This window comes from Lutra lutra, chromosome 14 (assembly GCF_902655055.1).
Source record: "Lutra lutra chromosome 14, mLutLut1.2, whole genome shotgun sequence".
In the NCBI taxonomy this organism is placed as follows: domain Eukaryota; kingdom Metazoa; phylum Chordata; class Mammalia; order Carnivora; family Mustelidae; genus Lutra; species Lutra lutra.
Window position 1 is genome coordinate 78,482,069 of NC_062291.1, and position 14,046 is coordinate 78,496,114.

Genomic DNA, 14,046 nt, shown 5'->3' on the forward strand with positions numbered 1-14,046 from the left:
ACTGACTTTAACTACTAAGATGCTTTTGGAGATGATCTTTGAGAAAGCTGTTTTCTCAGAGTGAGAAGGTGCACGAAAAACCCCTGAAGTGACAACATCACCAATTATTTTGTCCTTTGTGTCGAATACATTGGAGAAGAAACAGACATCTGCCAAAATTATTGCTGGGAAAAAATCATGGCAAGTGTTAACAGTAAAGGTATTGTGAAAGATTCAAAATGAAGTAAGGATTGTAAGAGAGTCACTAAACAGAGTAGAATGGATGCTGATGCAGAAGTAGTACGACCTCTGCCCCTCTCCTCCTTCAGTCCTCCGAACACCAGGAACTTCTGACTTTTGTCAGTTCCAACTCCATCACCTCCCGGAATGCATCATTATATTTTGAATCAAAATAAGGAGAATATAACACTTGTTAGCTAGATAGCTAATCATATATCAGATGGTGACTGCAAACTCTGCCAGCACCAATCTTAAATCTTTCCCAACAAGTATGTAACCTTGCAGTTTTTGCCTTTTTCAGACTGAGCTCCCAATCCCTGGCAATTCAGAGAATACATTTGATTTCAGCAAACTCTGTGCTCCATGGATTACAACCCGTAAACCCCCAAATAAATGCTTTAGTTGCTTTACACACTCTTCTTATGGATCAACAGTGTAGATGATGCCCTGAGCACAGAGGAGAGAGAGCAGAACGTGCAAAATGAAAGTTGCTCCCCCCACCCCCAGCATCTGGCCTCAGGAGTCATGTATTTTTTCAAGTATTTTCAAGACCAGAAGTGGAGTGATCTCCATATTTAGAAATCGTTTATTTTAGAGCCATTCATCTCATTCCTTCTATCCATTTCACCCCGTCATATTCCTCTATTTGTTCTATAAACTTCTTGAGAGCTGAGGTTCTCTGCTTCTCCTCTTCGCCTCACACCCGATACCTACGACAGTGCCTGGCATTTGGTCACTGTCCTGAGCTAATAGACCAAAGTCAGAAAGGCTAACTGGGGCTTTCGGCTCTTGCTTTTCAGGATTTCCTGCAGGGTACAGAGGCCTACGCAGTCCCAACGTGAAGAAAACAGTGGAAAGCAGCACAGCCCCTCCCTGCTCCGGCTGGCAGCACCAGGTTGGCGGGCGGACTTTGAAGGAGGCTGAAGGGCTGAACCCGGAACCTTTCTTCGGCGGAATCCAAGGTGGTGGAAACTTGCACTCGACGGAACCAAACGGCGGCGCTCACGGAGCCACCCGGACTCTGTTAGGAACGGAAGCGCAGTGGCCGCCGCTTCCTGGTTGCCGGGGGACCGCCGAGGGCCGGGTTGAGCAGAGGCAATGTTGCCCTTCACTGTGAACTTCAAGGTGTCGGCGCGCACCCTCACTGGGGCCCTCAATGCTCACAACAAGGCGGCGGTGGACTGGTGAGGGCGCCGGGCTTCGAGGCCGCCGGGCTGGGCCATGAGTGTGTAGGGGAAGGGGAACAAGAGGTTTCACTCCCTGGTTCCTTTGGCCTCGCCAAGCCTGGGTGCTGCCCTCGCGCTAGAGGTTTTCTTTAAATGCTGGGTTTTTGTTGTTACTATGAAAACAGGAAATGCCCCAAGTGTGAACCTTCCCTGTGCTCTTATAGTTGCCCTGTTTCTCCCAGATGTGTTTCTCTTTCCTCAAGCCTGCTCGTCTTCACCTGCCCTCCCAGCTCCAGGCTCCTCTCCCTCCACCGTCAGCTCCCCTACTCCCTGTCTCCTCCCCAGTTTATCTTTCCCTTTTCTCTCTTTCATATCCCTCTTTCTTACCTTTCGTCATTCCACAACTTGCCAGACCCTGTGCCAGGCGCCTGTACCCTCACCTGTCATCTCACCTTGACCTTTTCACTGTAAACTAGCACTGCAACTCTGGACGTTAATGCTTAGATATAAAGCGAAATTCTGCAGGTGGGGCTGCTGGGAATGTTGGCAAGAGGGAGGAAACCTTCTGTCCAGTGTTTGTCTTTTTATCTGGTTGGAAGGACCAGGACTAGTCACAGATGCTTACGGAACATGATCTCAGGGACTTTGGTGGTGAGTGCTCAGGATTCGAAGTTGAATAAGACAAGGTACATCTCCTTAAAGACAAATAGACAACAGGGGTATGTTTTTACATCTTCAGGGGTGTATGTGCATGTCACATGAAAAACGAATGTCAGCTTTTCTAGGTTCGCTGGACATTTTATTTAAATGGGATAAGGCAAAAAACTGGCCTGTATGCTTCAATAATGATTTTGTTCATGGTAGTACGTATTAGATTTGTGATTGATTCTAGCATGCCTCGTGGCAAGAGAGAAGTCTTTGTTTTGTACTTAAATTTTAATATCACTGTTTTGTTAGGGGCTGGCAAGGTTTAATTGCTTATGGATGTCACTCACTTGTGGTAGTGATCGATTCCAATACTGCCCAGACTCTTCAAGTTTTAGAAAAACATAAAGCTGATGTGGTCAAGGTAAGTCAAATCCCACTTTCACCCTTACAACATATTGCCTATTCTGAAGTTTTAAATATCACTAGATTCTTATTAAGTGATATATGTAAATGTTAAATAGCTTTTAAACATAGTAATTCATTTAGGGTAGCCTCACATTCCCGTATATATGATTTAATGACAATCCAGGATGAGCTATTAAATACTAGGTCTTAGGTGATTTTAAAGATGATGGATAACACCTTTTCCGCCATTTACCAGAACACTCATTCATTCATTAGTTTTGAGCACTTAGTGTATGCTAAGGATATAGAGATGAAAGCCCTCAAGCAATTCTAGTGAGGAACAACAAAGACACAGACATACAGTATGCTAAGTGAATGCGTAGGGACAAAGGAGGCTACCTAACACCTAGTCGTAGGGATCAGGGGAGAATCACAGCAGTCTTTCCAGTTTAGGGACTGGTAAACAGTAGTTAACCAAGTGAAGAATGGGAGAAGGAGTACCACAGGTAAAAAGAAGACTGTACACAATGGTAAGTAGTGGGGTATAAAGATGGCTAGAAGTTGGGTTATGGCTAAAGGATGATGGAAGAGGAAGCAGCCAGGGAAATTCATTGGTCCTAAAAGTGTTAGAAGGTTCTGAAGGAATTTGGATTTTTAACTAGGCAATTGATAAGGCTGTGTTTGTATTCTAGAAAAATTTACTCTGGTAGCAGTGGAGGATTTCTTGGAGAAAGGCAAGATGAGGCAGTGAGATCATTTAGGAGACTTTTGCAGAAATTTTGGCAGGAAATTCTAAGGGCCTAAAATAAAGCTGAGGCAGGAAGGAGTCATGTTCAGGAGCTGCTGAAGAAATAAACTGGATAGCTTTTATAGTAATCAGCTTAGGGAGAGTCAGGGACTAGAATGATTCCAAGTTCTCTTTGAATAACTGAATGATAGTGTTGCTATGACAAGGGGAATAGGTGTGAAATCAGTGAGTTTAAGTTTTCAACATGCAAATCTGAGACGCCTGGTGCAATTGAATTACAGTGATCTGAAATCTTAGGGAAGATTAGAGATCTGGGGGTTTTGGTTTATTTCTTTTTGATAACAGCTTTGTTGAGATATAGCATAAAATTTACCAGCTTATAGTGTACAATTCCAAGGTTTTTAATATAGTCATAGAATTATGTAGCCAGCACTGCAGTTAGATCACACTGAGAAGAAACCCTGCATCTGTTAGTAGCTGCTCCCCATCCCCTCATTCCTGTCATCCTTAGGTATCCAGTAGAATACTTTCTGTCTCCAGATTTGTCTATTCTAGACATTTCATATAAATGAAATGACACAATATGTGTCCTTTTGTGCCTAGCTTCTTGTCCCTTTCATTCAAGGTTCGTTTGTGTTTTAGCATGTGTCAGTACCTTTTTATTGGTGAATAATATTCTACTCTACCAGTATACCTCATTCATGTATTAATGGACATTTGGATATTTCTCACTTTTTAGGCATTATGAATAATGTTGCTGTGAACATTAATGTACAAGTTTTTGTGTGAACATGTGTTTTCATTTCTCTTGGGTATGTACAGAGGAGTGGAATTGCTGACTCATATGGTAACTCTGTGTTTAGCTTTTTGAGAAACTTCCAGACTTTCCAAAGAGGCTCTACCATTTTACGTTCCTACTAGCTGTATATGAGATTCTAGTTTCTCCACATCCTCACCAACATTTGTTATTATCTGTTCTTTTGATGCTAGCCATCCTGTTGGATGTGAAGAGGTTCTCACTGTGGTTTTGGTTTGCATTTCCCTGGTGGTTAATGATGTTGGGCATCTTTTCATGTGTTAATTGGCCATTTGTATATCTTCTTTGAAAATTGTCTATTCAGTCCTTGGCACATTTTAAATTGTCTTTTAATTATTGAGCTGTTAGAATTCTTTATGTATTCTACATAGAAGTCCCATATGAGATGCATGGTTGGTAAATATTTTCTCTCATTCTGTAAGCTGTCTTATACTTTCTTGATGGTGTCCAGTGAAACAATAAAGTTTTTGATTTTGATGTCCAATTTATCTATTTTTCTTCTTTTTCTTCCATTGTTAAGATTTACACCTTTGTTTTCTTCTAAGAATTTTATCGTTTTAGCTCTTGCATTCAGGTTCTTGATCCATTTTTAGTTAATTTTTATATGTAATGTGAAGTAGGGAGAAATGCAGCTGATTTTTACATATTGACCTATGTCCTGTGGTCTTGCTAAACCCATTAGATCTAGTAACTTTTGAGGGGATTTTTTACATAGACAATTATGTTATCTGCAGATAATGACAGTTCATTATTTTTCATTGATAATCTGTATGTCTTCTATTTTTTTTTCTTGTCATATTGCATTGGCTAGGGTTGATACTATAACATATAGGAGTAGTGAGATGATACTCTTGTCTTGTTCCTGAGCCTGGGGGGAAGGCATTCAGTCTCCTGCCATTAAGTAGGCATAGGGTTTTATTTTGAAAAAATATATTCTCCCTCCCCTCCATTTCCCTGATCTTTTTGGCATTTCTGGCATTTTATTTCTTTATGTGGATCCAAGTTTCAGTCTGGTATTATATTCCCTTTGCCTGAAGAATTTCCTTAAAGTCCTTGAGGTGTTTATCTAATATAGGTTCTCTTGGTTTTTATTTGCCTATGAAGATGTTTTACCCATTTTTGATCTTGTGATACTTGAAAGATATTCCACTGTCTTTCAGCTTGCATAATTTCTGAGAGAAATTCTTATCTTTATTTCTCTACGTGCAGTGTATGTTTTCTTGTCTGACTGCCTTCAAGACTTTCTCTTTATCCTTAGTTTTCAGTAGTTTGATTATGATATATCTAGGTGATTAAAAAAATACCACACACACACACACACACACACACACACACTGCTTGGGGTTTACCTGAATGGAATTCAAGCACTTATATACATAGATGAAATCAATTCTTATCCATGATAGTTTTATTCTGTAAAGTTGCTGCAAACACTGAAATTAACAAATACTGGAATGTTGATTGCTCATAGGGGAAATACAGGTTAGGTTCCTGTGAGCCTCTTGTCACAACATTTTCATCAACTGAGCAATATATAACTTTGTTTTGTGTTTGTTTTGTTAATTCATTAACATTGAACTCACAGGCAGCAGCACTACAACTCCTGCCTGAACAGAGCTTATCCCCCATGTTTGTTCCGTAACGCACATCAGAACTTCTCGTGCTTGGGACTACTAGGCAGCACTTCACCATGTGCTTGGGGACCATTTTGAATTTGAACAGTGAAATCATCAATAAAGAGCACAGAAATGCACCCCCCCCCCAAAAAAAGTGGTGCTGTATAGACCACAAAAAAGATATTCGTTTGCATTATGAGAGCTGAAATAAGAACATTTTGTTTCACCTGGGAATACACATGTATGTTGGGTTACTGAAATTTTTCACCACTCTGCATGTGTCTGATTGTGGAAGTGCTGCAAGTACTACTTTTTTAAATGAAATCACAAATTTCAGTGAGTGGTCAAACACATCTGCAAAGAATGCAGATTGAATATACATACACTAAATATAAATGCACACACAAACACACATTCAAACATGTGCATGTGTGCGTGTACACACTCTTACACATTTTATTTAAAAAAAATTCTGGCCTGAGGAAAAGATGTATTATAACAGAATCTTAAGGCTTATCAATACTGATGTTCAGAAAACTTTTTATTTCCATCTTTTTTATGAATTATTTAGGTATACTATAAGAAAGGCACACGCTTCCTACCTTGGCATTACGTATGAGTGTGCGTTTGCATATCTGTACACACGTGTCTGTATACATATGTTTATATATGTATACATTTGAAGATTCTGTGGTGTTGGGGTTCATTTATTAGACATATGCTCGTTGAGCACTAGCTTTGGTGGTGGATAGATCTGGGGATAGAAATGTGAACAAGGCCTGCGTGATCCTACCCAATGGAGCTTATAGTTCGTGGTCGGTGATGGGTCAGAACCGGGTAAACAAAGCCATTACAAATTGTTGTTTGTTAAATGCTTTGAAGAAGACAAACTGGTTGCTGATCTAGAACAGAGGGAAGGTTGTAGCCATGGAAGGCGATGGCTTAGGGTGAAATGAAGACGTGTGTTTTATTCATGACTCTGTCAATATTTAATGCTCAGGATTAACCTGATTTGTGCTGGAATCTTGTGGGTTTTGTTGTAAAAACTCCATTCTTAGGATATTGCTAGAGGTATGAAGCATATTTTTTTTTAAGGAAAAAATTAACATCTTTTTTGCAGTTTCATGAGAAGGACAGCTAAAGGGCTTTTTGCTTGCTTTGTTTTTTCCATTTTTTCCTCTGCAAGGCTTTGGTAGTTTGAAGTTGTCTCCTTTTAATTAGGAGAGCAGAGTACAGAAAACCATTCTGCTTAATAATTTAGGCTTTTAGATGTTTTGTCATGATTAGATTTTATGATTGTATTGCAACTTAAAAAAAAATCACAAATAATGAAAGTCTGACTTTTGAGATGGAAAACAGTTTCCTGTTAATTCTTTCTAAATATTTTTGTGACATAAGTGTAAAATGTAGTATGGGTTCTGGTTGATGTTTTATGAAAATTGTGTTTAGTTTCATCGAATACAAGTATTTACTTGATATGATTTCTTCTTGATACTAGGTTAAATGGGCCAGGGAAAATTATCACCATAACATTGGCTCGCCATATTCCTTGCGCTTAGCTTCTGCTGATGTCAATGGAAAGATCATCGTTTGGGATGTAGCAGCAGGAGTAGCTCAGTGTGAGATCCAAGAGCATGCCAAACCTATTCAGGGTGAGGAAAGACTGTGCTCTGCTAAGTGTTCATATTAACACACTTAGTCTCAGAGTGTTTTTTTTCCCCTTTTAATTTCATCACTTCCCAATTAACTCTTGATTGTGTTTAGCGTGTTTTATTGATCTGAATCTAGCTTTCTTATCCTTATCAATATATTTCCATGCATATTTCCTCAAATCTCAGCTGATTTTTGCTTTAGTAAATTGTATTAATTTTAGCATTGGCCTCGATCAAGCATGATGAGAAAAATTAAGCTGCTATAAAAGTCTTAGAATCTAAGCTGTGATAAAGTATACTTGGCTGAATTGCTATTTTAAATTAACCCTCAATGCTTACTTTCCATTAGTAGAGATGATCCAGATTTTATTTACATTTTCATATAGACTATTTGCTTATGTTACCTAAAACCAATACAGTATTCTTTTGGCTCAGGGCTTTGACTAAGTGGCTGTCTTGACTGAGTGAATTTTTTAAATGACTATGTAAAAAATATTTGTTGAGTACTTTGTACTAGGTACTGAACAAGATATTTATTGTCTTTATTATCGTGTAAAAAAACATGAAACTCTGCAAAGTTCCATTAAGTAATTTCACAAAGATGTTAGGAGAGTCTGACGTTGATCATGGCCAGCACAGTCTTTGATGCAAAGTTTTAAGTAATGATTTGTGAAAATTGTCTTGTATTTTCTTTAAAGTAATTTTAAAATGTTTATCTTGAGATTCTAATGTCCAGACAGCTCATCTTAATATAAAACTACACTTTTCCTGTGCAGTCTTGACATATATACACATATATGGAACACAGGGAGAGAAGTTAGGATTTTAAGAACTTTGGGGAAAAAAACCAAAAACAAACCCTAAATGTCAAGGATACATTAACCAAGTGTTCTGAAGTGATTTCTGAATTTTGCCTTCATCTGGTCTTTACAGATGTTCAGTGGTTATGGAATCAAGATGCTTCCCGAGATTTACTACTTGCTATCCACCCACCAAATTATATTGTGCTCTGGAATGCGGATACTGGCACCAAACTGTGGAAGAAGAGCTATGCAGATAACATCCTTTCTTTTTCTTTTGACCCTTTTGATCCCTCCCATTTAACTTGTGAGTAATAGATTACTTGAGGGAAATGAGTTCTTTGTAATACAGTTAATGCTTTGTGTATAAGATACAACCCATGTCATACAGCTGATGTGTTCCAACAACTGAGCAAAGTAGAGAAGTCATATATCTGGAGCATCTAATACAAATACTAAATCATAATCCCATATCATTTGCAAGTATTTTGATGGCTAGAACTTTAAATCCGCAAGCTGTACCTTCACTGTGTTGAATTTGTAAATAGACTTTGATTAGCTGGAGAGAGAGTTGCTGTGCTGTTCTAATTTGGGCTTAATGAAATTTGTTTTTCTAGGAACACATAAAGAACTTGAGTCAAAGGTTTCGTTTAGTATGTGGCCAAATTCAGTTCTTCCTTCTAAAAAATCATTTAAATTCATGCTTGTGTTTTGAGTGCCATAAATAGATGCTTGTGTGGCACAGAATAAGCCCAAGGGAATTTTTTCTTGCAGAGGTTATTTTTGCCCGTGTGCTCTTAGTGTTTTCACTGAGCCACTGATCTAAAAATGTGATTTGTTTTTAGACACATGTTTTTGTGATTAAATGATTTGGGAAATATTCTTCATCCAATTGTCCAACAGGTATTCCTTGAGCTATTACTATATCCTAGGTATAAAAGGAATGAAGGGGAATGGGAGGGATGGGAATGGGCAGGTTGTTGTATTAGATAAAGTGGTCAGAGTAGGCTTGATTTTGATATTTGATCAAAAATTGGAAAGAGGTAAGGGAATTAGTTGCGGGAGAGAATGTTTCTCCTGAATTTGAATGACTCAGAATTCTAACTTTTATCTACCAGCATTTGTTATTACTGAGTGTATATTTGTGTGCTGAAGAAGGAAGAGAAATGTGTACCTGCAGAAACCCAACTGTGGAGTTACAATGGTGTGTGGTTAGGGGTTGTGTCTATATACACGTATATGGTCTGTGTATGTGCACGTGTATGTACGTGCACTCACTCCTTAGTGTGCTATGAAATGCAGTGCTGTGGGGACACAGAGGAGGGCTGCTTTAGCTGATCCACTGACTGAGGGAGGGCATCACAAAAGAAGAGGAATGAATGAGACCTTGGATGGGAGTCCTGTCATCTGAAAAGGAGACAAGGCCTCAGGCTGACTTACTGCATCTCTGTAATTTGGCTGATGGAAGCACAGTATATTTCAAAGCGTCCGTTCGCCTAACATCTTTGATTTACTCACACCGAATGTGCTAGGGCTGTCATAACTCTTGAATACGTCTTTGCTCCCTGTGCTTAAACCAGCCTCACTAACTGCAGGGAGTCAGGAGAGATGAGATTTCTGTTATCCGTGTATTAGCCCCAGTTTTGAGGGAGATTATTTTTCAGTCATAAAAAGGCAAAATTTGTATTGCTAAATGTAGTGCTGCCTTCTTGAATACTTCTGTTTCCTTTACACGTAGTAAGCCATTGTTGGCTCTCTATTTTTACTCTGGATATAAAGGGAAAAAGAACACTCTTGTACTTCCTAAGGTTCAGTCTGATGCTCCAAAAGAAAAAAGGAAATGTATATTTAGACTGAGTAACTCATGATAATCATAAAAAATTAGTACCACATCAAATATTTGAACTCTGAACTAAGCGTGATATGCAAAGCCTCTTAGTATGGGATTTTATTTTTTTCTTCTGTGAATTTTATATCCTGAAAAGTCTTGGATTTTGAAGTTATAGGATATAATGAGGAAAGGTTTTTAATGAAAGTCCGTGCACTGAATTTATTTGGAAGAACAAACATTTGTTCTTTCTGCTAGTAACCTTCTGGTATCTTTTTAATATAAAACATTAATTTAGAAAGCTGAGCGTGGAGGCCTCTGATGAATTGTAATGGACCACCTGTTTCACTTCAACTTGGAGAATATTTCAATTATGACTACATTATACTGCCAGTTCTATATTATTAAAATTATCATTACCTTGCTTTCAAAATTGTATTGGAATAAAACTCCGTGCTAAACTTGATTAAACTTTAATCAAAGTTTTGCTTCTCTCAATACAGTACTCACCAGCGAGGGTATTGTATTCATCTCAGACTTCTCTCCATCCAAACCTCCTTCGGGCCCTGGGAAAAAAGTTTACATATCCAGCCCACATTCCAGCCCAGCTCATAATAAGCTGGCTGCAGCCACAGGGGCCAAGAAGGCTCTTAATAAAGTGAAAATCTTAATCACGCAGGAGAAACCTAGGTAAGTTACAAGTATAAAACTAACCATTTAGTTCATCCATTTATCATCCCTTCAAGAAACGTCATTTTTGAAGATGTACTAATATTGATTTTACTCTTTACCTCACCCTTTCTCCTTTCCAGTTTTGAATTTATATGGAGGAGGAGAATATTCTCTCTGTCTCTTCGCCAAGGAGGAGGTTCCACTTTGATGTGGCTCCTTTGTTTCCAGTCATTATGCTAACCTCTCCCCCACTGATTTTTACAGATGACAGTTTCTGACTTCTGATTTTTAAATCTGAAAACAGAAAATGAAGATTCCACAGTTGGCAATTGAATACATTAAAAAAAAATTGGGGACAAAAGCTGGATTTTCATTTTAAATACGTTTTCCTGACTTAAGTGCTCTGTCTCATTAGCTAGTAAAATATGGGTGTTTTCCTTATGCATGTAAAGATGTTTCTCACACTGGTTAAGGGCCAGGATTCTAGGGGAAATTATAGCTGTGTGACTCAGAATTCTTTAATCTTGCTCAAATTTCACTCTCCCAATCTCTAAAATGGCATTTTATAGGATTTTATATGGTGGTTGTAAGGATTAACGTACAGTAGCTTAGGTACTTAATGTAGTGGCTAATAATTTTAGTAACCATTTATATGGTAAATGCTACCTATTATAGTTTATTTCAGAAATGGCAACTGAATAAAATTTTATTTTAAGTAACTAATCTTATGCATTGGAAATAGACTTCAGTTTTCTTTCCTAAAGAGCTATGGTTGTTCTTATATTTTTACTGCTTTGGCAGTTTTTTGGCATTCATTTTAAAAAGACTCTTACTTTTAATATGCTAAGATTATTCTGTCTAGATTTTGTGGGTAATTATCTGAAAAATATATGGTCAAATACAGATTGTTCTGTGAGTATATTCTGAATTTATATATAAATATCATTTTTATATATTAAACCATAGGCTCATTAATATCACCAAATTATCCCTTACCCTGTGCCATAATAATTGGATTGCTCCTTACATATTTTAAGAGAATTTTCTATTTATTTTTCATGGTTCTATGTTACAGATAAATCTTTTAGAGTCTGAATTGTTTGAATTGTTTTATATTATGATTTGTGTGTATTATATCTTCTCATATGAGTCATACGTTCATTTTGAGTTTTGGGGAAATGAATTATTAATCCCTTCAAATAGAACTGCTCCAGGTGCTTTTACATTCATTATTACATGGGATCCTGCTATAGTTCTGGGCAGTAATACTGTGTCTATTTTATAAGTGAGGAAATTGAGCTGCACATTGTTTTAAATATGTTCCTCAAGCTTACCCAACTAGGAGGTGGCAGAGCCAAGATTTTAATGCAATCCATGTTCCTCTTTTTAGTCCTCTAATCTAACTTTATTTTATTTTATTTTATTTTTGGCACAAAGAGGTGGTTTTATTAAAGCCTGGGGACAGGACCCATGGGCAGAAAAGAGCTGCCTAACTTTATTCCTATTGAAATAGGTTTAAGAAGGTTATGATTGAATATATGCAAGTCACAAATGGCTGAAATGATTCTTGAGACTCTTGAACTATCTACAATCTTTATAAAGTTTTATCAGTTTTATTTACATAGAAGAAAATACTGTGATAAGTGAATAAAATACCCCACTTTGTTTCAAAAAAGATTTAAGGTGGTTTAGAAGTGAATGAAGGCAGAGGGGAGGAAGTGACATGCCCAAGGTCATACAGATAATCCATTGACTCCTGGTCCAAGGGCCCTAATTGCCCAGATTGCTTTGTTCTGATGCTGTCTTGATTTCAGCAATCTGTTTGGTACTTCTAATTGCAAAATAAAAATAAAACTACTGGTTTTGTCACTTTATAGACTTACTACTTAAATTTTTCAAAAATTTAGACCTGTATCTCTATCCAGTCTGTGCATTACCATTTGTCATAATTTGGGTTTTGGCACATAGTAGAGATCTTAGTTTTAGATGCTAGTCCCTGTTGGTCATTTCAGGAAACAATTGTATCTTCTCATTGACAGTTATGTGGAAAGGACAAAATTCAGTCCTTTATTAGCTTTTTCTGATATGAATAAAGTCTTTGACTTATTTCTTGATGCCTAAAGTATGTTCACTTCTTTCAGTGCTGAATTTATAACCCTAAATGATTGCCTTCAGTTGGCGCATCTGCCTTCCAAGAGAAACCACATGTTGTTACTCTATCCTCGGGAGATTTTAATCCTTGACCTTGAGGTGAATCAGACAGTGGGTGTGATTGCAATAGAACGAACAGGAGTTCCGTTTCTGCAGGTATGTATGATTTAAGAGTTATATCCCCCCAAGTTGGTTATGAATATTATAGAGAGTAAAAACATAATCTTGCAGAAATCCTTAGTTCCACTTTCTCTCTTCTATTTATTTAAAAATTAACAATGTTGCCTGGGTGGCTCAGTTGGTTAAGTGCCTGCCTTTGGCTCAGGTCATGATCCCAGGGTCCTGGGATCACGCCCCGCATTGAGCTCCCTGTTCAGCGGGGAGTCTGCTTCTCCCTCTCCCCTCTCCCCCTGCTCATGCTCACACTCTCTCTCAAATAAATAAAATGTTAAAAAAAAAAAATTAACAGTATTACTGTGTATTCCTATTTTTCTGCACTTTTGATTCATGTGATTTACCTTAGAAATTCTTCTGACTGATCTGGAGATATTTATTGAACTATTTAAGTTACCTGGATAAAGTCAAATTTTTATGATTATGAATGGATGGTCTTTCTTTGTTTTTTAGAGATTTATTTATTATAGAGAGAGGGAGCGTGCACATGCACATGTGTGTGAGTACCAGCAAGCCGGGGGGGGGGGGGGGTTGGCGGGTGCAGAGGCAGAGAGAATCCTGAAGCAGACTCCCTGGTGAGTGTGGAGCCTGATGGCGGGGCTTGATCCCAGGACCCTGAGATCATGATCTGAGCTGAAATCAAGAATTGGCTGCTCAAGGGACTGAGCACCCCCCAGGTGTGCCATAAATGGAGTTTTTGGGTAATTCATTTAATTTTCAAGCTTGGGGATTATGTGTGTATCTTTATTTTTCTTTTTTCTTTCTGTCCATATTCTCTAAATATGAGTTTATGAGCTTCCTGGCATATACTTTTTAATCTATTGTGTTTTCATAATGAACACATTATCTGTTTAAAGGTGATACCCTGCTTTCAACGTGATGGGTTATTTTGCCTACATGAAAATGGATGTATAACTTTACGTGTTCGAAGATCTTATAATAGTGTTTTTACCACTTCAAATGAGGAACCAGGTGAGTTTATATCTTAGAATAATATTAGAATATTTTTCTCCAGAATTTCATAAGCCTTCATGTGGCAGATACCAGCCAAAGCATAGAGTTAATGGTAATCCTGGCCTTGGGAAAGTAGAATATGATTGTAAAATGGGGCATAAAAGAGCATAAAGCCATGGTTAATTTCATGGTTTCA

General features: G+C 37.9%; 1 protein-coding gene across 1 annotated transcript in view; it reads left to right on the forward strand.

Moving 5' to 3' along the window:
- The first annotated feature begins 1,229 nt into the window (after positions 1 to 1,229).
- Positions 1,230 to 14,046, forward strand: part of WDR11 (WD repeat domain 11) — a 68,913-nt gene continuing 56,096 nt past the window's right edge. Inside the window, exons 1-7 of the mRNA XM_047702098.1 lie at positions 1,230 to 1,403; positions 2,343 to 2,454; positions 7,118 to 7,271; positions 8,205 to 8,378; positions 10,403 to 10,589; positions 12,713 to 12,878; positions 13,754 to 13,868. Coding sequence (XP_047558054.1) covers positions 1,318 to 1,403; positions 2,343 to 2,454; positions 7,118 to 7,271; positions 8,205 to 8,378; positions 10,403 to 10,589; positions 12,713 to 12,878; positions 13,754 to 13,868 — 994 coding nt within the window. The 5' untranslated portion in view covers positions 1,230 to 1,317. The remainder of the gene's footprint in view (positions 1,404 to 2,342; positions 2,455 to 7,117; positions 7,272 to 8,204; positions 8,379 to 10,402; positions 10,590 to 12,712; positions 12,879 to 13,753; positions 13,869 to 14,046) is intronic.